General features: G+C 34.7%; 1 protein-coding gene across 3 annotated transcripts in view; it reads right to left on the reverse strand.

Moving 5' to 3' along the window:
- Nucleotides 1–25723, reverse strand: part of SOX5 (SRY-box transcription factor 5) — an 866928-nt gene that overhangs the window by 112524 nt on the left and 728681 nt on the right. For all 3 annotated transcript variants that reach the window (XM_030321940.1, XM_030321944.1, XM_030321939.1), the window contains one exon: nucleotides 15292–15412. In XM_030321940.1, the coding sequence (XP_030177800.1) occupies nucleotides 15292–15412 (121 nt within the window). The remainder of the gene's footprint in view (nucleotides 1–15291; nucleotides 15413–25723) is intronic.

The following is a 25723-nucleotide window of genomic DNA, read 5'->3' on the forward strand; positions in this document are numbered from 1 at the left end:
ATGGAAAATTCTGACTTTTAAAGTTCAACCATGTGTAAGTTATTCAAATTGACTTTCAACTAGTTAAAAGTAATATCTTTTACTCTTTCCTAGGTTTTAACCATTTGAACAGTTTTTCCCTAAGCCTTTCCAAAATTAATTGGCTTCTTATTTCAAAGCCAAGTACGGAAAATTCTAGCTCAAAACAATTTTTTTCAAAAAGTTGAAAAATATGTGAGGTATATTAGTCAATTGTTTTTAGAATACAACCTAGCTTATAGTGTCTATTGATATAAATGATATAGCTAATATTAAATAACCCAATAACCCCTTAGAAAGCATGTTAATTGCAATAGTGTTAAAGTAATGAATATTTAGATAATAATAATCCCTACTGACATTAAGAAGGATTTACCTCTCTGATATATAATAAAGTAAGAGAAACAATATTTCCCAACAAGGTTATCTAGGCTCAGGAAGATTGTCAAAGCAAATATATTCTTACCCCGGGTCAAGGACCTACATCCTTTCATCCATGGATTAGTATAAATGTTCTGGAAAGTTTTATGGCATTATTTTCACTGAAACAAGGAGATGCATTCCTTTATTAGCCCTCCATGGTGTTTTGTTGGTTGGTTGGTTGGTTGGTTGGTTGGTTTGGTTTTCTTGACAAATACCAGATTGCCTTCCCTAGGTGCTGGGAAATACAAAATTTAAAACCCATACCCCCCCCCCCCCACACACACACACAATCCTAGCCCTAGACAAGTTTCTAACCAAGTGAGAGGGATAAACATATAAGCCAATTGGATGATACAATGAGCAAATCAGAAGGTAGTGTAGAAGGTACTCTGAAAACCTCAAGAAAAGAAGAACTTAACTTGGAAACAGTGTGAAGAAAGGTTATTTGCTAAAATGTCTATTAAAAATAGCTAGGTTCAGGAACTCCTGGGTGGCTCAGTCATTTAAGCATCTGACTCTTGATTTCAGCTCAGGTCATGATCTCATAGTGGTGGGATTGAGCCCTGTATCCGGTTCCATGCCGACAGCACAGAGCCTGCTTGAGATTCTCTCTCACCTTTTCTCTCTGCCCCTCCCCTGCTCATGCTGTCTCTGTTTCTCTCAAAAATAAATAAACTTAAAAGAATGTTTAAAAATAGCTAGTTTCACTAAGGCATTGCCTTTCAGGACCATTTTATCACCTACTTTCCATGTCTTCTACTTGCTAGAGTCCCACAGTAAGCTTCCACCATTTAGTACAACCAAAATTGCTCTAATTCACCATTTTCTCAGATAGTACTTAAAACATTCTGCTTTTACTACTCTAACTTCCAGGTGGACAGAGCTCTGTAGGAATCTAAGGAAAGAATGACATTAAAAAGGACACTATGGATAGAACTTTTGAAGAAAATTGCTTTCTTTCATCTTAGGGAACCATAGATTAATCAGTGGGTTCCTCTGGCTTGGAAGGAGCCCCCTGCCATTGATCAGGCAGTGCGAACAATAACCACCATCTTTTACTGACCCCTACTTTCGAGGATATTTACTCTCACTGTGTCTGATGCGGTAGGGGAAGGGTAAGCTATGCAGCTAAAAAGGAGGTAGAACACATATCTTATAGAATCTTGTGCTTTACTTCAAAGGCAATGTTAAGTCACTGAAAGATTTTAAGCAGGAGAGTGACATAGTCTGATTTGTGTTTTAGATCAATTTTGTGGCAAGGGATAGAATCGATTGAAAGAGGGAGAGACTGGAGACAGACTTGTTAAATACCACTGCAATAAATCAAGCGGAAAATGATAGTGGCCTAAACTAAGCATAAGGGAAGGAGATCTGAGAGACAGATTTGATGACCAATTTGATGGGAGAAAAGAGAGACAGGAGCAAAAAAAAAAAGAAAAAAAAAGTTATAGTTTGGGCTTTTATTTTAGTAAATTATTTAAAGAATGAATCATTCTTACCCAAGTAGTTATTCAATTGCTCCAACATCCTGTTTCAATAATTCATTTTTTCCTACTAATTTGGAATGTGAGCAACTAGTATTTGTTGAATTTTAGCACTGTTAAAATATTATATATATATACACACACACATCCACATACATATTTACATGTGTGTATAAAATCTCACTTAATCTTCACAACAACTCAGTAGGGTAGATATAATTATTCTTATTCTATAAAAAAAAAGTCCAGGACTTTACAGTAAGTACTATAAACATTAGTACTTGAATAAAAACAAAACAAAAAACAAAAAAACAAAAACAAAAAAACAAAACAAAAAACAAAAAAACAAACCCCAAATGTATTATTTTAGAAAACATAGACTATTTTTAGAAAAAAAGTATTATTTTAGAAGACATCATAGACTATTTTTAGAACACTATGCAAACACAGACTTCAGTTTTCAAATAGATACATTCATTTAGAGCTTATCCAACTAATATGTATCAAATACTATGTGGAGGGCACAAAGAAATAAAAGGTATAGTTCTTGCCTTGATGACACTTTCAGTTTCACAAATAAGACATACAGATATCAAGAGTGAAATAAATCAAAGCCATAAGATGAAAATCAAATGAATAAGAAAGAGAAAAATTACCAGAGAAAAGAAGAATTTATTCAAACTCAAATCATTTGAGAAAGAATTGGAGAAAGGGCTGAGCTTGGGTTAGATCCTCAGTAAAAATATAAGACTAGGGGTGCCTGGGTGGCTCATTTGCTTAAGCATCCGATTCCAGCTCAGGTCATGATCCCGCAGTGAATGAGTTCGTGCCCCTCATGGGGCTCTGTGCTAGCAGCTCAGAGCCTGGAGCCTGCTTTGGATTCTGTCTCCCTCTCTCTCTGCCCCTCCCCAGCTCATGCTCTGTTCTCTCTGTCTCTCAAAAAAAAAAAAAAAAAGAATAAATGTTAAAAAAAAATTAAAAATATATAAGACTAGATAAGATGAAAGAGGTCCAAGAGCCGCAATGCCTGGTACACAATAGATAATAAATATCTGCTGAATGAATAAATGGATACGCCTAAAAGTAAGGATGGGAGGAACCTCCAATGGTTTTTCATTTCCTGGAGCATACACAGTGTATAAATATTCCCCTGAGTTGTCTCTTCTTAGGTCCTCACACTACTCATCATTTCTTGCCTTATAATTTACTTTTATCATTGAACTGTTATAGGTCCATGTACACCCCATTCCATCTCTTGCTTTCCAGCCTTCGTCCAGGCTGTTTTCTTCTGTTTAGAATGTTATTTCTGTGTTCCTTCACCTGGACAACTTCTTCAAATGCTTTTTTGCCTGCCCCACTTCATCCTTTGGAATTTGACTTATGGGTCCCCACTCCAAGTAGCCTTTCCTGACACCTTCCACCTCTCTTAAGTATGAATTCATTCCTTTTCCCCTGACCTCCATCAAAAATTCTAGGCATACGTCTATCATATTACATCTGTTTATGCCCCATTCTCCCCAACTACACTATGAGCAACCTACAGGCAGAGATTCAGTCTTACTCATCTTTAAATCCCCAGTTCTTAGCATAGGAACTGTTAAAGTGCATGGTTCTGTTAAATACATAGCACAGGCTGTTAAAATGTTTACTGACTGAATAAATGAAGAAACAATTCATTTAATTAAGAAATTAACAAATATCAACACAGGAGACCACTCTTCCCATATCAAAAGCTTACAGTTTAGTAGAAGTAACAGATTGTAAGCAAATAATTATACAAATAAGGAACAAATTAGTATTTGGACAGGGTTTAATTCAAACAATAATGATGTGTTAGCTCAGCAACCAATGATACAAAAGTAGAATAGGAAATCAAGAGGAAAGAGAAGCCTAGAGCTTGGGGATATAAGGAAATATGGACCCAGAAGAGGTAAAGAATGTTCTGTAAAATATTTTCATTTATCAAATTATTCTTTTATAATATTCCATAATCTGTCTCTTTTATAAATTTTAATTTTAAAGCAAGTCATATCTCATTGAGTATTTGAAATAAATAATATGAAATTCCTAAATCTTAACACAATTTCTGTTCATTAAAAGGAACCCACTATTATGATGGCATTAAAGTACCTGAGTATGGTCAAAGTGTTTACCAAAAAAGATGTTATATATAAACAAATGACAAAACAAAATCTTTCATTGTGATTGTTCAAATCACTTTAGACTTTCATAAATCCAAGTGAGTTGAACTTTGATTTTTTATAGTACTATGCTCAGCTATGTTTCCTCCCTCCCTCCCTTTTAGGTGGTTAAATTTATAACAATTCCACTAAATCGTCTTGTGGAATCCAAGTCAAGAAGTTCAGAACAACTGATATGGTATACATGAGTTAAGGTAAAGGGGTTTTATTAATTTGTTAGAATAAGACTTTGATACTTGAAACTTGTTTGTGAGAAATGCTAATATTTTATAGGAGACTCTCATAAAATAATAGAAATATTTCATGTGAATTTTGAGAAAATAAGATTAATAATTATCCTTTGTTTAACTAAACATCTATTTTCAAAAGATATTTTAAGATAATTGTTCTCAATTGCTCTGTCACAGGCGTTTTCAGTAAAAAGTTTTTAAAAATAAAAAAAATATTTTTATGTCTTTTTAATGTAGCATAGCAAATGAAAACTTTATCCTATTTAACTAATAGTTACTCAGTTGGCTAGTTTAGTAAAAGGTTATAAATTTTTTAAGAAATGCCTCTCAAAATGGGAAGACATTTCTGATTATAAGAGATAGAGCATTCTTTCTTTACCTCTTAGCCCATAAATTAAATGAATTCTAGTCCTAATGAAAATTCCTGGGTTAATTATCTAAGAAATCTGAGTATCCCTGAAAAGGTGACAATGAATCAAAGAAATCTCCTTTTCCTCCTGCATTCCAGTATTGCTACAAAGGCATATTTAAGCTATTGCACAATAATTCATTTTAAGCTGCTCAAAGAGAATCATTAATTAAGGAACAGCTTCTATATCCAAACGTACATTAGATTACTATGTCTATATTTTGCTTCTGTGTCTTATGAGGAAATAAATGGCACAGAGAAAAACACCCCAAATGATTCAGGTACTTAAAAGCAGTGATTTGGAAGAGGGGCATTGGTATAAGCCACTTATGATAAAAGCAAATGCTAGTTTTTATTTTCCACTTTTAATACTAAGGTTTAGCAAGCATTTCATTTCTTTGACACCTTTTATAGCCTTTCCACTTTTCTGTCTATCATGGTTTTTTGATAGATATTCCTCCTCCTGGAGTGTCGCTGGAATCTGGAAACTGCAGGTTGAAAACAGGAAGTTTCCTAGCCCCTGTAACAATAAGCCTGTGAGCTGTATGTTTGGGATGACTTCTGGTCTAGAGTTTCCTATTAGAATGATACATTTAGAACTCTGAAAATTAAGAACCGTTATGGCATTTCCCCTCCCCCTAAAAAAAAAAGAAAACCAAATAATGCAAAAGTCTTGGTTAGAAGTATAGTGACCTAGAATAAACTCCTGTAATTCTTTTCATTATGTCACATTCTAAATGTTCAAAACAGACTTCTACATTTAATAAATAATAATTATATGTTATATTTATATTGTAATTTAAATTCCTCAGAAATGCACAATTTTTACAATCCCCTTATGAAGTGGGTAGGGCAGACATTATTGTATCTCACTTAAAGATTAAAAATCTAGGGCACAAAGAGGAAATGACTTTGGTCCTAGCCTAAGGGCACAGAATAATATGAAATGGGATTTTGATTACCAAGGTCTTTTGATATCTTGTTTAATTTTTTTTTCAAAAAATTTTTTAAAATATTTATTTATTATTGAGAGACAGAGAGACACAGAGCATGAGCAGGGGAGGGGTAGAGAGAGGGGAAGACACAGAATGTAAAGTAGGCTCCAGGCTCTGAGCTGTCAGCACAGAGCCCGATGCGGGACTCGAACTCACCGTGAGATCATGAACTGAGCCGAAGTCAGTCGCCTAACCAGCTGAGCCACCCAGGCGCCCCTTTAATTTTTTTTTTCTAACAGAATTGACTAAATCCAGACAATTAATAGTTTCAGATTACAAGTCTCATTGATGCTTATTTATAGCTTGACTCAGATGAGTCAATTTTCAAAGTTTTAGACCTTCCATTAACCAACTCAGAGAGCATTAGAACTTAGAGGCAATCTCTCAGGTGAAAACTATTCAGAAAGGAACAAATGAATGAAAGTAAAATGCCATATACTGGGACTAGAAGAGTTCATTTGGGGCAAATATGTGCACACAAAACTGTTTACTGTAGAATTATTTAACTGTAAATATTGTAGACAAAATTAAATGTTCATTAGTGGGAAATGCAAATAGAATATGGTAATCCAGCTTAATGAAATATTATGCAGGAGAAGTTAGATCTAAAAGTATGGAAGAGGATGGGGCACCTGGGTGGTTCAGTCAGTTAAGAGTCTGGCTTCAGCTCAGGTCATGATCTTGCAGTCCGTGAGTTTGAGCCCCACGTTGGGCTATGTGCTGACAGTTCAGATCATGGAGCCTGATTTGGATTCTGTCTCCTTCTCTCTCTGCCCCTCCCCTGCTCACGCTCTGTCTCTCTCACTCTCAAAAATGAATAAATATCTTAAAAAATTAAAAAAAAAAGTACAGAAGAGGAAAGATAGTCGTGATTTTTTTTATTTATAAGTAGAATATAGTCCATAGAACATTACCCTCATATACATTATATATTATTTAGTACAAATCATATATATATATATAACATCTATGTATCATTACATACACATTACAACCTACAGATATGTTCACATTTTACATATCACATATGTGTATCTATATATAAATAAATGTATATACTTATTTATATATAAACACATACATATTTCTATCTATAGTTCTGGTAAATAAGTACCAAATTGTTAACAGTGATTACATATGGGGAGTGGGATTATAGGGGCATATGAGTGTAGACAGACAACTTTCGGTTTCTGTTTTCTATGCTTCTACATCATTTGAGATTTGTGCAGTCAGCAGGTGCTATCTTTAATATATTAGGAAAAAATGCGAAGGGTTGTTATGAGATGACTGTATTAAGTAGGTGTAAGAAAATATTCTTTGAATATAGAGCCAAAATAAATTTTTAGGGAAATAGTATTATTTAAAAAGTCGCTGTAGTTCTTCTGCCCTTTCCACTGGCTGGAATGGGGATATGGTGGCTGGGGAAGATATCTAAGACAGAAACTATAGTTTGTGGAAGGTGGTATAATAAGAGCACAAGCCTGGGATTTGCTCTTATGGAGCTACCACAAGAGCAATGTTTGGACTATTATGTAAGTGAAAAAAATATTCTTTCATCATGTTTCAACTAATATTATTTTGGCCTTTAAAGTAGATAAACCTAAAACAGTATATGATTCCACATGATATTATAAGAGCATGATTTGTTCAGTCCTCATAGAAGATATGTATCTATTGTAGAGTTGGAAGCAAATACTATCTTCACCTGTTTTACTAAATACTTTTTCTGTTTCCATATTTTCCTATCAACCTCATGACTACAGTTTGTCTTCTACTGGAATTTTCTACAGTGAAAGAATATGCACACCGGAAAACAGAGGTGTTTGGTATCACTGACAGTTCTATTCAAATAAATATTTTATTCAAATAAATTTATTCAAATAAAATATTGCCTTTCTGGGCTTACATTTCAGTCTGATGACCTTCATGTGAGGCTGCTACAAAGATGAGATTCCATGTTTGCTGTGGCCAGAAAGATATAAATTTAGAATTCTGAGGGTTAGGCTGGACTATGGCAATGTCATATATGGTATTACCACATTGTGAGGCCTCTTGGCTGAGAGCACAGAGTGTCATCAGCCAAGCACTCTTTCTTTCCATTTGACAAATCTACATTATCAAGAATTATGTCAAAAAGGGAAAAACTGACCCATATGGGTTTATATTTAAATTGAATGGCATGCTTATGTTCTTAAGTGTTAAAAAGCAAACAAGATGGATTAAAAGATTAAGTATATATTTTTGGTCTAGTAAAATCTGAGGAATTTTTTGAAAAAGGGGCTTTTGCTTTTTGTGTTTGCTCATGTGTGTATTTTGATAGTAGTGTGTGTGTGTGTGTGTGTGTGTTGGGAGGACGGGATTCAACAGTAGTTACTAACATAGCTTAGTTATCAGCTCACAGAGTTATGATGCTTAAAATTAATTATGTGTCTATGTTTTATAAATAAGGCACAATATAAGCTATTGTTTTTATACCAAGTTATGACACTTTGTCACAACATACATCTCCCTTCTCTCAGTGATGAATCTTGTAAAAAATACTATAAACTCCCTTTTAGGAAAAAAAAAACACCACATTTTTATTGACCTAAAAACATCCTTCCCATGAGAATTGGAGGGTAGCTTCCACCATAATTGTGGAATGTTATATACATTTTTGCACTCAATTCTCTTTACTTTTTAATCATCTCACATTTTAAGCCACCAGTCTAACTTGTTTCAGATGGCAATTTAAATGATTGGCTGTGCAGGTACCACAGCAATTCTTTAAATAAATATATCTAGATCTAGATATATATTTACTAATACTACTAATTTATATACTAATATAATATATATTACAAATATAATGAATACAATATAAATTATATATATATATATAAATTATATATATATATATATATATATATATATATAGACTAAATTCTACAACGAAGTTGGGTTCACCCAAAGTCATTGGTTTATAAGGTGTTTCAGGGGAGGGGGGGTAGAGAAGAGCTGGTCACAATAATTTTAAAACACACAAACACAGAAGCCTGAATATATGATTACATCCTCTTCTCTCTGCTAACGTACAAAGAACTTACAGTATGTGATCCTGACAACACATGTTTCCTATTTTGTCAATTTGATAACAGCGTACCATGTCAATGGTTTTTAGCTTGTGATTTGGTGATTGTTTCAGCACTGATTGTCAACGACCTGTATGTCAGCTGACACAGTTAAATCAGAAATTAGCATGCAGTCTCCTAAAATGCCAGACACATGGACCCTTTACACGAGAGAGATATAATGGAACCCACATGATATCCCCATTAAACAATGAAACATGTGACATTAACCAAAAACAGGAACACATCAGCAAATATGCCTGAGGAAGTTTATGGTATTTAACTCCTAAACATTAATTTTATTGTGGTGTATGAGGAACTAATTAACTGAGAGTTTCCTTTTTTATTAGAAGCGGAAATACTGTTCAGAAAACTGATGAAGAATAAATACAGCATATTTTAAGTTTATTAAGCTTGGCTCATCGACTTCTATTTATTTAAGCTAATCTCATAAGGCAATTAAATATTTCAATCAGTAACGTTATATGGCTATTTTATTTAGCACATTTCTGAAAAATTAATCAATGTGTTAAAATGTGGAAAGTATGTGAATATATTTCTAGTTTCACACAGCCAAAACAATGATTAAATACATTTTCAAAAACAAAAAAAAAACGAAATGACCTGATCTTTTCCAACATGAGCTTTGGTAAATATACAAGTGGAAAATGACAACAGAAAAAGTTAAAACTTGGTGATTATGATGTAAATAGTTAAGGCTGTATCTACATGAGACAAATGGTTTCCATCAGCACTGTAATACTTTTCTCTAAACAATTCAATTTTCCTAGTCAGAGGAAGCCCCATTCAGGTGTGGTTGAATGAATTTGATCCTGGATAGGATACGAAATGCAATTAATTGCCAGGTGTGGTTTTAGAATATATTCTTTTAAACCAGATCTGTGTTTTCCTGGCACAATGCTACCTAGGTACTAGTTCATATACAATCCCATTTAATCTTTGAAACAATTAAGTAAAATGGGTGTTATTAGTCCATATTATAGATGAGGAAAAGAAAGCTCAGTAACTTGCACAAGGACAATCACAGTAGCAGAACAAGGCAAAACTTAATTCAAGTCCACGTTCTCTCATTCCAAGTACCTTTCAGCTTGTAGTTGTGTATTTCACACTGGGTTAATTAAATCAAAATGAAACAAAAACACAGTTAACTATTTGAAGTCACATAGACAAAGGAATCAACTGGTATAGACAAATGAATCAACTGCTTTATGTATACAATATTGTCCATAACCCATAAGTACAAGATAAATTTTGTTATAATATTCCATTCTATGATTGTAATATGATAGGTCGACACCAATAACCTTCTAGTAAGATAGGTCATATTAAGTTTTTAAATGAACATGTACTAGACTAGGCCAAAAGCTCCTATAATTTCTTGGATTCAGGCACCATCCACAGCTCAATAATTTTTTCATGGCACCTGCAGTACAAAAGAAATACCCAACTCTTCCATTTTGTTAAGTAGTAAAGGTCTAAACAGCTAAGGTAGTTTATGTAGTGTCTGACAGATGTCTCTGTATTTTCCTTGAAATTTTAAAATATGTTGTATGCCCCTGTGAATTAGTAAAGGCACCCTGGTACCTTAGCACACAGTTTGGGAACTTCAGCACTAGGCACATGCCCATCTATGGGGAAAGACTATCTGCAGCTATGTGACACATTCAATTTGACACTTTGGGCTAAACTCTTGAGCCAACTCTTTTACCACTGTTTGTTTTATACTGTATATAGAAAATGGGTTATTTTATTGGATTGCCTTCCTGCAGATTTTTTTATTTCCGCATAAAATGTGTTCCTGTCACAAATTTCTAAGGCAGCTGTTAGAATTATATGACTAGAAATTTTACACCCAAACAAAAAGGAGCAGAGGACTGTAGTTATTAGTGAAAAGAGAAACACCTATTCCTCTCATTCCTGCCTACAAACTATGTGTTCCAAGGGAACACCATTTAACTTTGAGGGTGGGGTGTGAGGAAGCTGTGTGTCCTGGAAAGAGAACTGGAAGTTGGAATCAGTGAAATTGGTATTAACCAAACTTAGGACTTTCAGCCACCTTATCTCAAAAGTTTCTCTCAAGTTTAAAATGCTAAAACCAATATACACATTCAAAATTATTGTGAAATTTGTTAGATTTTTTGCCATATGAGTGAACACAAAAGTGGGGTCTTCTTGCGACATGAAGTATTCTCTAGGTGTCAAATGTGTGTACATTGTATTTCACAAAAGTCTAGATGAAACAACTTTTGTGGTTCACAGGTTGAAGCCTTTGGTTAAGAGGTTAGGATTTCATTTAGACTTTTCAGCAGAGGGAAGTGTACTGGGTCCTTGGACTCCTCAACCATCCAAAGTGTACTTGAACCAATTCATTTTTACACCATTTATTTTATTATTCAGTATTGGAAACTTAGTTTTAAAATTTATTCCAAGAACTTTAATGAGAGTTTACTGATTAAACTGAGCAGGTGCCCACAAACATAATTTAAAATTGGGATTTTTAATTATGCATTATAAAAATTGGGGTGTGTCTACATATAGCAACTTAGTTGACAGTTTTCATAGAATTGACAAGTTAAAAATACAGATTATTTCATTAATTTTTCCCCTGTGTGGAATGGTCTGTGAATTGAGGTAATTGATCAAACCAGTGTTTTTATGTAATTGTTTTCAAGTTATTATATATATTAAAAATATTAAACTTAATAAGACACCATTATCTCTACCACCTTAGAAGTTTGGAAGTATTTTTAGATATTAAGAAATAAGTAGGGGGCCGCCCGGGTGGCTCAGTCAGTTAAGCATTTGATTTTTGAGTTCAGCTCGGGTCATAATCTCACAGTTCGTGAGTTTGAGCCCCTCGTCGGGCTCTGTGCAGACAGTGAAGAGCCTGCTTGTAATTCTCTTTCTCTCTCTCTCTGCTCCTCCCCCAGCCACTCATTTTCTCTCTCAAAATAAATAAATAAACATTGAAAAAATAAGTAAGAAAAGTAATAACTAGATATGGATCCGTGAAGAAGTGTGGTTTCATACTTGATTTCATTAATAGCAAATGCCAAAACAGAACCTGAGATTCTGATAATAATACATCAATATCTGTAAACTGATCTACATAGTCACGTATACGAGTGGACTACAACATTCTTTAAAACTTCTTTACTATGTAGCCAGTTTGCTCTGAAGTCTTTGGTTGTACTGCTATTAAATTATTCTTCTATTATTTACTGACATTCATTTTAACAGTTAAGGGAGAATCCAGCAGTAGGTCTCCATTCTATGCCATACTTCCACTATTATATTTTTCAAAGAGAAAATATCTTTATGTCCAACAGAAAGCTTCTTTTTTTTGAAAACAGCAGATGCCCACTCAATTGTGATGCTTATGTTCCCCAACTTAATGTTCTTATATTATCTTTTCCCTCCTGAGAACATTTGAACTTTCTCGTATAGTTCCAGAGATTTTTATTTTATTTATTTGATCAAGATACATAGTCTAAATAGAAAAATTTATCATCAATACTTTCTATGAATGGACTGATGAAAAGCATTTGAATTTCTGATACCACCAAATATGTCTTTGATATTCGCTTGAAACAGAAATCGAGATGAGTTGGTCAGTCTTCTTCATTGAGAATTAGGTAATCATACTCAAATTAAAACAACTGATGTGTTGTTGGCAATTCTGGGGAGAAAATTAGGAGACCCACTGAAAAGAGATGGCAAGATTTATGTCCTTTCCTATCTCTGTTCTTTCCTGCAATGTGATTAGTGAGGAAATAGCCTGGACTACTTAGTGCTTCCACCCAAACTGAGTCAAAGTGCAAGTGTGTCAACAAGGGTGGTCCTTTCTTGTACCACTGGCTTCTGAGTTTCAGGGTTTGGCATGATACTAGGTTCAGGCTTGCCAGCGGCTGTAAAGGCTATATTCTACTTAATTTCCAAGGTTACAAAAGAAATGGTATTATTTGTAATTTTAAGCACCAAAGGCATAAATATCAAATGGATAATACATGAACGATTTTAGAAAGGGAGAAGTTTCTCCATGCCACATCACATTAACATTGAACAAATTTAGCATGCCAATTCTGGCAAATGGGAGTGAGGTAGAGGTGTCCTTGACCTTTTCCAGGCCCAAAGTTACTCTATTGTTCATACCCAACATGGTTTTCTCTTCAGTACAATATTTGCTGATGGGACTTATTTCTACAGTTACTTAAAAAATGCCTTTCTGGAAAACAGAACTCGTCTATACATACATATTGCAGGTGCAATCTCAGACAACTGATGATTTTCAAAAGTGTCTTTTGTTTTTCTTTTTAATAACCAAGATTACCAAAAAACACATTGGCAACGTGCGTTTAAGGTGAATAGCAATTCCTTAGGAAAATGGAAACAAAACAAAACAAAACAAAATTTTACGATTAAAAACTCAGAATTTAGTATAGCAACAGAGTTTAAAATCCTATATTTAGAATTTAAATTATTCTTACAACTTAAACATTTAGAATATAAATATAGTCCTTAATCATAAAAAAATGTTGGTGTTTCTGAATGAATCAATCTATGAAGATAGAATAATGTGGAAACTAATATTAAAGGAATAAACTCAGGACCCAGAGTGAGAACACCATCTTAAAACACATGAAACCAAAGTCAAGAGAAAGACGTGAAAGAGTAGTTTCAAAACTGCAAAGGGCAAAATATCATACAAGTGTGAATTTTTATAGTCCCGAGTTTAGTTCACTTTTACCTAGACTCTGTAGCTGCAATCTACTCTTCTCAAATGGCTTTGTATATTTAAAAAAAATGCATCCCACTTCTTCAATATTATATAGAGAAATGTTTAAAGACTAAGAATAAATGTTAAAATGTGAAAATCCAAGACATCATTTTTACAGGAAGCGTAGATCTGATCTCTAGCAATGTTGGATAGAGTTTCTCAAATGCAATAAATACTGAAGCATAGCAAGATGTTAATGGGACAATTTATTAAAATATAAACGAACCCACATATACTGGGCTTTACAATACAATATTCTACATGAATATCTAAAAGATGATCATATTTCATTAATTGTTTCCGATGATGTTTTACTTTTATCAATAAAAATATTTTAATTAGCTTGACTTCTCTATATTCTTTCTGGCCATGGTAATAATGTTCCAGGAGATATGTTGCTTAGTGGTCTATTCTCTCTTTGGAATTTGTTATGATTTTTATTTAACAGATTATAGTTGGCATTTTGGCTATTTAAATTCTGGAAAGTGAAATATTAGAGTGTTTACACAACTAACAATATACAATTTCAGTTTTGATAAAAAAAGAAAAAAAGTCATAAAATCACCGGCATCTAAAATTAGTAAGCAATATAAACAATTATCTTGGAATAACTTCTCACTTAGTGCAAAAATGCCCTTGTAGTGTTTGTAACAAGTGGTGATTCATTCATTCATTCATAACAAGTAATTGAATGTTGTACTAAAAGTTTAGACATAACAATGAATAAGACAGAGCCAGCACTTGCTCTCATAGAACTTACATAAAATTAAAATAAAAGGGAAAATATACAGGATCCAAAGGAACTAAGAGAAAGGGATCTAACTAGGTTAGGCAAGTTCTCCCTGATCTGAGTCGAAAGATGTTCAGAATATTCTCAGAAACTTAACATAAGACCATGGGAGAGGGGAAGGGGGAAAAAAAAAGGGAGGGAAGCAAACTATAAGAGACTCTTAAAAACTGAGAATAAACTGACGGTTGATGATGGGTAGGAGGGAGGGGAAAGTGAGTGATGGGCATTGAGGAGAGCAGCTGTTGGGATGAGCACTGGGTGTTGTATGGAAACCAGTTTGACAATAAGTTTCATATAAAAAAAAAAGAAAAGAAAAAGAAAGATGTCCAGAATACTGAAGAGAGTGAACACTCACAATTGTAAGTCCAGAGTCATGAAAGAGTATGGTTTGGTCTAAGAACTAAAAGAAGACTAGTAAGAAATTAGGCTGTAAACGTAGGCAGGAGACAGATAAGGAAAGGCCAACTAATTCACATTAGGAAATGAGTTTATCTTAAAAGGCAATGGAAAGCAATTGAAAAACATCTTCCTATCTTATCTTTGCAAAAACAAATTGAACCTGAAAATTATATTCATATTATGAAAAATACACGAGAAATGAAAGTTATGAAACTGAATTATTAAGAGCAAATATTGGCTTCAGAAGCGTAGAAATAATCTACGTTCTTTTAAAAAGCAACATAAATCCTTTTCTACACTTTTGGTGTGTTTCCTCTTTAAAATAAAAATGCTATATGAGTGATGTCATTTCTTGGTGTGGCAGGAACATTAAATTGCCTAATTTAAAGCCATGCCCTCCACCCACTCCCAAATGGAAAATCAATGGTACTTACTACATCCAGCCTTATAGCTGAAGCCTGGAGGAAGAAGGAATCCTTGCTGGGCAGCTGCAGCCAGTGTCCGTTGATCAGGAGGGAACACGGGAATCATTAATGGCGGCAGTTGACCTTGAACCTGCTGAACGTGATAGAGCGAATCAAAGAGACGAAGTTTTGGTGCTCCATGGTTCCCGCCCTCCTTACTTTATGACAAAAGAAAACCATTTATTCGATTCAATATAGTGGCATACAAGCTTGCTCAAACACTGGCCCTGAGGTCAAGCCTTAGACAGCAAAATTAGAATATACTCTAGTTGGAAGGTGTTACCAAGTTCATTTTCTAACCTGATGAATAATTTCCCTACATGATACCCACATGAAGCATCACTACTTCATACAATAAGGCTTTTTCTTATTGCATTAATGTAATGGTTAAAAAATTGCCCTGAGGTTGAACTAAAATCTCCTTCTATAAATCCTGTTTAGGGCTAATTCTACCTTCTAAAATAAAACTAACTAAACTGGTATCATTTTACATATAAATAGCTTTTATTACTTGAATATAATTCCCATGTCCACATAAGATTGACATTTTTTGAACAAAAGAGCTGGGAAAGAAGGTTAGAGAGTTATGAAGACTTTCCCTTTTGTTTATAGAAAGGTAACTGGGGCCAAAAGAGAACCGACTTGTCCATGGCCATGGAAGGGGAGAGTTAGACTAGGTCTAAAATCAGTCCCTTGAATCCTGCTCTGTGTTATATACACTCTTTTGTCTTCATCTATCCTTTGACAAGCAATTGAACCACTCTTCAAACCACATGGTCTGTGTTTTGGTTGCCATCTATGGAATACACTTTAATTTGCAGATGTCATTCTCAGGATATGGGGTTCACATCAGTAAATAAATAACCCAGCATAACAGAATAACTATCTTCTTGGAATGGAGCAGAGATTTCTAGGAATACAACCTAATGTAGTCATTTATGCAGCAATATCACATTACCGATTAATACAGTGGTTATCATAACTAAAATATTTCCCCAAAATAATTATTAAGCAAAATCTCCCTGATGAACATTATTATTAGATGGTGTTTTTATTAAATATATGACCAAGAACTTAGGATCATGCTAAAAATCAAGTATCTGATGCTTTATTCTCTCTTACTACTCCTTCCACACATTAATTCAATTATTTGGAAAATATTTAAAAATTTTTGATGTTTATTTATATTTTGGGAAATGAGAGAGAGAGAGAGAGAGAGAGAGAGAGAGAGAGAGAGAGCATGAGCAGGGAATGTGGCTGAATGAGAGAGAGAGACACAGAATCTGAAGCAGGCTCCAGGCTCTGAACTGTCAGCACAGAGCCCAACGCAGGGCTCGAACTCAGGAGCCAGCCATGAGATCATGACCTGAGCCGAAGTTGGATGCTTAAGTGACTGAACCACTCAGGCACCCCTGGAAAATATTTAATTGACACTTACCATGTACAAGAAAATGAGCTTGGCAGTAGAAAAACAAGAGTAAACAAGAAAAGCAAGAGCCTATGCCCATTACATTACAGTAGAGATAATGATAGAAGACTAAGAAAACAAATATCCAAAAAAGACTGCAAATTCATTCAGTTGCTAATCCTAACAGCAACCCTGAACACTCCCTCAGATTTGTTTTCTCTTTCTCCCATTGGCACTGAACATTCTTGGGGCACTTATGATTCCCATAGTGCTCATCATTTCTCACTTTAAAAGTCCACCTACAGTTTGTCCATTATTTCATCTTTTACGGTAAACTTCTGAGCTATTCCTGAGATTTTGGTTGGTGAGTGTATGCACTGTGGGGTGGGGTTGGGGGATGTTTGAGAAAAGGGTGGGAGGGAGGGGGAAAGAGAGACAGAGACGGAGAGAAAAATAAGCACTATAAGAATGAGAGATCTGTTTTCAGCAATGACTCTAAATTGGAAGGCATTTCTTTTAGCCAAAAAGATTTTAAACCTATCACTGCCACTGGAGTGAAACTAAAAGGGAATGACAACAAACAGGAATACAAAAAGACAGTGTCTTAAGGTTAGAGCGAAAGGTTTATATCACTACAGCCAGGCTTTTTTGAGCATACTGGAGGAAAGATATACCTGATGTAAAAACCTATGGAAAACAATTGACTAAAGACTCAAAATTAAGAGACTGCATATGGAGCAAGTTGGTAGGAATAAGTGGGCAAAATAAGGGGTAGAAATCAGAAGACAAAGGAGCATGGGGGCTAGTTCAGTGCAAGAAGAGGGCACTGACCAGAATACCAAGCAAGGAAACGAACAGACCCAGCTGCTGTATATATTTTATATTTCATTGTTTGTAAGTTATTATATTTTACACAGTACACCTCCTCCTTTCGAAGACACCACTGGTTATACGATGTACACATAAATTTAACAAGAGCATTTTAGAGGGAAGAAGAAAGGAACTCCAAATGAAACACACAGAAGGGTTATAGGAAGTATCCAAATTTCAGATAGTTTAAAATTGGGGAAACAAAACTTTAAAATTGCAGGAACAATAGGTTCTTGTTTTAGTGCAGTTTTCAAACTTGAATGTATATTAGAATCACCTGGCAAGCTTTGAAAAATTCTCAATGCCCAGACTTCTTCCCACGCCAATTGAATTTGAATCAATAGGGGTGAGACCCAGCCAGCAGCATTTTTAAAGTTCCCCTGATGTTTCCAACATGCATCCACATTGGAGAAGTACAGTTGTATAGAATGCTTTCAGTCACTGTCAACTAATCTTTTTGTCTTCATGTTTCGCCTTGAGTCACAAAGCACCCTCAGGTATGTAAGTAGTTGAAAGGCACACTGCCTGACTTTTGCAGGTTTTGGTGCCCACAGGATAGAACCAGACATTAAGTCAGATTGCTCATAGAATTCCTTCTAATTGAGTCTTTTATCTGTTTTTATATGTCCCTTTTGTGAGAAACTTTTAATGATTTGCTTTTTCCTAGAGAGTCACAACCAAACCCTTCAGCATGGTATTCAAGATTCTTCACAAGTTGTCCTCGGTCTATCTTTCCAGAGATGTTGCCCTGCTTCAGATCCTGTACTTTTGCCTCAAAGGACCACGAAGAGTTCCTTGCATACTCGGTGTTTTTCCATGCCTGAGTGTGCTCTAAAGTGTTTTCTCCTCTGTTTTGAGTGATTTCTCTTTTCCTTTTTTTCTTGGCAAAATTCTACTTATTTTTCAAAAGCTTTTGAGACCCACATAATGTGTCTGCCTGTGAAACACTTCTTTCTTGTGGTGCCAATTTTCAGGCAGAAAGAACTGTTACTTCTTTTAACCTCATAAAGCTAATACAATACTTACTGTATTGAATAATAGTTACTTGTATAACTTGAGCCTCCCTTTTGACCTATGAGCTTATTTAGGAAAGAAGTTGTAACTTACTTATTATTGTACCTCTAGAGAGCTTAGCACAGCAGCTGAAACTACTACATGTATTGATAATTCATGAATAAAAAAACAAGAACAAAAAAACCTGATACAAGAAATTGTATCAGGTATTTATTTTTTGAGAGAGAAAGAGAGAGAGAGACGAGAGAGAGAGAGAGAGAGAGAGAGAGAGAGAGAGAGCGAGCTGGGGAGGGACAGAAAAAGAGGGAGAGAGAGATCCCAAGCAGGCTCTGTGCTATCAGAGCAGAGCCCAATGCAGGGCTTGAACTCACAAACCAGGAGATCATGACCTGAGCCGAAACCAAGAGTCAGATGCTTAACCAATTGAGCCACCCAGGTACCCCTATGTTCCCATCTTTTAAACTACATCTATTTAAAAGTATTTTTTAAGAAATTATTTATTTATTTTGAGATAGCATGAACTGGGGAGTAGGGAGCAGAGAGAGATGGAGAGAGAAAATCTGAAGCAGCATCTGCACTGTCAACACAGAGCCCCATGCGGCTTGAACTCCTGAACCATGAGATCATGACCTGAGTGGAGATCAAGAGTCAGACACTTTACTGACTGCACCAGGCACCCCAAAATTTGAGTATTTGAAAGAACACATTGTAACGTATTCCTGTGCTTTTAAATACCTATGTAGTCTAAGCCTTTTATCTTAGTATGATTATGGAAATGCATTTTTATTTAGTGTTATGATTTGTTTTAGAGCCTAAATTTTCCAAGATCTGCATATATAGAATAACAGAGTTTTAGGGTTGACAAAGATCCTAGAGATTGGCACAACACAATCACTCTGCTGAATGGGAAGAAAATACTGCCTTGGCCATATAAATTGTCCAAGTTCCCACCTCAAAGTAAGAGGCTGAAACTATATGTCTTAACTCTTAACCTAGTACTCGTTTCCTGCACAATAAGAGAAGTTGGAGGGGAAGTTGAAACTACAAGGGAAAGAAAGGAACAACAGTGGTGAATAAGACGAAGTTCATTGTCCCAATGATGGGTTTTCTTTAGATTATCATACAACAGATTATAGAGCATTGTACTAATACTCAGAATAAAGACTAAATAAATATCAAAATGTGTGGCTAATGCACATATGCAACTACAAAGGCATCTCAAAATACAGTTGATCACTATTTGTAGAATCTGTATGTGCAAATTTGCCAGTCAGAAATTTACTCCTTACCCCCTCCCCAAATTTACTGGTACCAGTGCTTTTGCAGTCACTCACAGACGTGCACATACTAGTAAGACATTTTGTTGGCGATTTCACCGTTTCAAATGCACATAAAATCAATAATAAATATTAATAAGGTGTCTTTAAAATGAAACACACATAAAACAAAGTTATATGTTGATCAGGTGATAAAAACGGTGTGACCAAAGGCATTTAGGAACGTAAATCTGTATTTTTCCCAGGAGCAACTGTTTGGTACTTGCTAATTCAGTGTTCATGGCAACTTTATAAAACTCAACTAGTGAAAATAATGAGCATCAATTGTAGTACTGCTGTATCTTAACTAATTTTCAGTTCACTTCTGCTGAAATTTAGTCACCCTTTGGGAGTAACAGACAGATCACATCAAAACAGCATAATGATGTCTGGATAAATTCTAAAACTAGTTTCTTATATGGTTAGTAATTCACACTTACATACTTGAAGTTTTGAGTACTTCCAAATCCTATTCACTATTAACTTCATTTATTTTCTTTCAATTAATGCGTGAAATTCCTTTTAAGCTTCTAATTAAGGTTTAAAATGTGTGACATTAATAATTAAGTTTCAATAAAATTCTTTTGTCACAAAATTTTAGTCCTTTTAATAGGTGGCATGTTACTCCTTAGTTAGAATAACCCACAATAAATTTAAGAGGCTACTTCCTTTAAGATGGTGTATTATGTTTCAACATCATTTATCACTCTACCACATAGTGTAAACTTGTCCTCTAAAATCTTAAGAATCCAACACAAGCCAGTCACATTAGGATAATTGTAAAAAAAAAACAAGTTAGTACGTATCAATAGATACGTTAAATATTATTATAGTAATTATTATAGTAAATATTATTATAATAATATTATTATAGTTAAATATTTTATATTTTATGTAAATGTTCTATTGCAAAACCCTTTAGTGACTCCTGAAACTAATATATCAAGTAGGTACTTAAGATTATTCCTTTAGCTTTCAGTCACATGCCTCTGTTTATTAGTTTATTCACTCAATCAACAATTTCACTAAGCAGAACATGCACTTTTTTCTAACGAGGGATACAAAGATGAGTTCACACATAACACCTACCTTCTAGGAGCTCTGAGTCTGGTCAGGCAAATAGGTATATAGGTAACTATAATCCACTGCCATTAATTCAGTAACAGAAACCTGTGTAGGAGACTATGGAAGCAGATGAGAGACTCCTAATGTAGCCAGGAGAAAACAAGGCAAGCCTCATGGGGATAGGTATACCAGGTACAGGGGCTGAACAGACAGGTAGGAATCAGCTAGGCAAAAAGATGGTAGGGTGGGAAAAGAATTCTAAGCAAAGGAGCAGACATGAGGAAAGAAACAGGGATAAGGAAAAGCATCATGTGAAGGGGACACCATCTGGGCAGTCTGGGATAACGAAAAAGTAAGAGGAAACCAGTGGTGAGAAGGTCTGTCTAAATGAGTCTGTGTGGCAGGGTAAGAAGCATGAAATTCCCCATGAGGCTGTGGGGAACAACCAAGGGATTTTGAGTAGGTTAGGTAGAATACTCTGATGGGTATATGGAGAAGAGATTTAAAAGACCAAGCATAGACACCAGACAGGAAGCTAATTGAGTAAACCTGGCAATAGATTATGAGGGCTTGATTAGTTATAGGAGGGTTAGAAATGAGGAGAAAAAGCCAAGAAATATTCAGAAAAAAGGGGGGTATTAATGATGGGGGGGATGCTATATACATGTGGGTATATGAGAATATATATATATTCTGTGAGTCTTCCCTTTCCTGTGATTTTTCTCAGAGTTCCTGTCACAGTGGTTGAGGAGCAGAGAAGGTGAATTCCAGCACTCAGCTTGGGGAAGACAAGGAGATTGTGGGAAATTCAGCAAGGACATTAAGAGGAAACCAAAGTTGCTTTTGAATGAAAATGGGCCCTGGGCTCTACCCCAGGAAGAGAGACCTGGAAGGGCTTACTAGACTGGAAAAATACAGAAATCAAATAACTAGAGGGAGTCCACATCAGTATCAAGGAGCAATTTGTGTGAGAGCTCAAACAACAGGAAGTTAGGTTATGATGGTACATTTGCTTAAACTACATACACAGATGTTATAATGAAAGGCAGCTGTATGATTTAAGTTATCACAAGTACAAATAAAATGTAAAATCTAAAACTTTCAAATGTTCCTCAGGAGTTCAGTCAGATGAGTACTGTTGTGTTCAAGCACACATCATCTTTAGGGATCAGTTCACCTACAGATGAAATTCAGCCATCTTCAGGGGAGAACACAGCAGCTGTTTAGAAGCACACAGTGATAGTACACAGTAGTTCTTGAGAAAATGAAGAATATAATATCCAAATGAGATTACAAGAGGGGTTTAGGTAGGCAGGATATAATTACCCAAACTGGAGTAACCAGGATCACAAAGCTGACTTTCTACCATTAGCAAGAAGAGGCATGGGATCTTCAATGACCACTAACAGTTTGTGATTTTTCTTTTCATATAAGAGAAAGATTTGTCAGTTTATCCTCTCCAATGCAATGGTCTTTAGAAAAAAAAAAACTACACTAAAATTAAGAGTAAAGGAGTCCATTTTATCTTCCAATTAATCTACTAGGAAAACTAAAGAAAATCTCACTGAGAGCTAGAGACATAAAAACACTGCTAAAATTGCTATGCCTGCCTCTCACCTCCCAATAGCCACACTGGAGTTGTATCACCTCTAATTTCATGTGATTTAAGACAAAGACAAAGTAGCCATATTCTTTTAGAACAAAAATGAACAGCCATGTGGATTTTTTTACATAGTACTCTTCTTCGGCAAAAAGCCACAGAACTTTTTTTAAAAATCGTTTCCAAGGATGAAAGTGACTTTGCCAAGCAAAGTGGCTTCAAAACAGGCCTCAAAAATACTAATAGAAAGACAGATGGTTCTACTAAGAGCTTGGCTGCCAAAATTAAAAAAAAAAAAAAAGTAGGAAAAAAATCCAGAGTGATGCTATTGAAGCTGACTGCAAAGTTATCTGATGACTACAAATACTTTTGTCCCATCGCAAGTGCTAACTCTGCCTCCAGGGCTGATATAGCCAAACTACTAACTTCCCCACATCCAGTCCCCCTGGATTCCCACCCCTCCTAAATAAAACCTGTCAGTGCCAAGCCCCACAAAACAGCACAAGCATGCACTTGATTCTGACTGACTGCTCTGCAGAAGCAAAATATTGCATTGAAGAACTCCTATTTAGGAACAGACCCACAAGGAAAATTGCTTTTCTTTTCAAAACTGCCTGTCACATTTTCTTTTTCTAATTCCCCCTTTCCTCCTCCTCTCTGTCACCAAAGGGCCCCTGGGCCCTATGAGTTTAGATGATACAAACTCAATTTGTATAAAGAAGGCAAGAGGCAGCACCACAGAGAGGTAGAGATAGTTTACAAGGATAGAGAAATAATCCAGTCAAGACACAGTGCAATTTTCTTTCCAAACTACTACTACAATAATACCTCCACTTTATTTCCTTCAGGGCAACTGTCATTTCTTTTTAACCAGATTGCTACTAGATATAATAGAAACTGAAATATTATATGGTCACTGACTCTTCCTTTCAATGGCTCATTTCACGATTGCATTTTTACTTTTGCATGATGTTCTCATTGTTGGCATTGTTACTAGCATACAACCACTTTCAAATGATGTAGAATTAAGACCTCTGTCACTTTAAAGCAATAAAATTTCATTCTTACTATTGTGCAGGTTTCAACTAAGTAGTTTTCTTGTCTAATAGCACCTTTTATTTATATTCAACACTTAGGCATTACATTCTTATAAAGCACCATTTTAATATACATTAAACTCATATCAACCAAAATGATGGCATTTCTTATAAATATGAAACATACTTAAACAAAGTATCTTTGCTGACTTAAGGAAAAATCTCTATTTTAAAGGTTGATAATCATAGAAACTTGAGGGTGGCAAAAATATGGTGTTAAATAAGAAAGCAATTGTGAAGGAGTATGGGAAAAACAGCCATTCAATTTGCCAAGGACAATTTTGCACTGAATGAAAGAATTAAAAAGGCAATGATTAAAATATCTCAAATGATGCATTACTCAGGATTAGGTTATCACCTATTTCTTAAAGGCAATATTTTATGTAGCTCGATAGCTGTTACTTGATAAAAGCAAAGTCTTTCTTTATAATGCAATGCTATTTGTTCCCTCCAATGCGTGTGACTATTTGTATTACTTATCATGGTTCCTGACAACAAAACAGCCCAGTTCATATGAGTATGCATGTTCTCTGTTAGCATGAACAGAATCAGGCTTTGCCAATACTAATACAATCTTATTTTATATCATGCATTACTCTGTCAATTGTCATTTACATGCAAATGAAAGACAACATAAAATATAATGGCCAACATGAAATATAATATATTTTTCAATTATATTTCTCAGGACACCATCATTAGAAAACTTAATAAAATTCACTATTTATTGATTTCTGATTTATGATGTTTTGCTCAATGGCCTACAATAGATTATTAGTGATTTTTTTTTCTCATGCCACATAAATCTTAGTTCAACATAAGTTGTTTAAAATATTATACCTCAAAATATTATCACTTTGTGGGGAGGGTTAAATTGGAAATGACTGCTAATGCATACAGGGTTTCTTTTTGGAGTCATGATAATGTTCCGGAATTAGACAGTGAGGACGGTTACAAAACACCATGACTATACTAAAACAACTGAATTTTATGCTTTAAAAAAGGGTCCATTCCACTCCATTTCACTATTGCATGTGAACTGTACCTCAATTAAAAAAATAAATAAATAAACAAATTTAAAAGACCACATCAAAAAATATACAATGTCACTACTATCTGAAGCAGGATTAAATGTGCTTTGAAATAATCATATCTTGTGTTAGAATCACGTATGATTATTTTTTATTTTTATATTATTATTTTGTATTTTTATAAAGTCCTTTGACATAAATTAGTCCAATTACACTTTATCCTGCCTCTTGGAGATCAGTAGGTCAGGTGTTGTTATTTCAATTTTATTAATAAGGAAATTGGAAATAGGGCACCTGGGTGGCTTAGTTGGTTAAGCAGCCGACTTCAGCTAAGGTCATGATCTCATAGTTCGTGTGTTCGAGTCCAGCATGGGGCTCTGGGCTGACAGCTCAGAACCTGTAGATGTCTCCCTCTCCCTCTGCCCCTCCCCTGCTTGCATTCTGTCTCACTCTCTCTCTCAAAAATAAATATACGCTAAAGAGAAATTAAAAAGAAAATAAGGAAATTGGAAAGGCAAACAAATAATTTGGAGATTTACCCATGATCATATACTTAACCAAACAATAAGCCTAGAACTTATTTTTGAGTCTACTTAACTATAAAACAAAAACGTAATAATCTTCTAAAATAAAAATACTGATTTATTTAAAAAGAGTATAGAAACATTGTCAAAATTCCCATATTATGTGCTCAGCATAAAAATGGATCACATTTAAATTATCTTGCAAGGATAAAATTCTATTATGTTTTCAGAGACTTTTACCACAAGGATGGCATTTTCACTTTGATTTTCATATTTATTTTACATTTTATTTTGTGTTATGTTTTCTGTCCACAGTGTTTTTAAAATTTTCAATGTATATACATACTAATTTAATGATCTGAAAATTAATCAGAAAAAAACAGAGATGTAATAGAATATTACAGAGCCTGGCATATCACAGAAGAATATTTAATACAGGAATTGCTATCCTAAAGATCTTAAAGATCTTAAATTGTG

This window comes from Lynx canadensis, chromosome B4 (genome assembly GCF_007474595.2).
Source record: "Lynx canadensis isolate LIC74 chromosome B4, mLynCan4.pri.v2, whole genome shotgun sequence".
In the NCBI taxonomy this organism is placed as follows: domain Eukaryota; kingdom Metazoa; phylum Chordata; class Mammalia; order Carnivora; family Felidae; genus Lynx; species Lynx canadensis.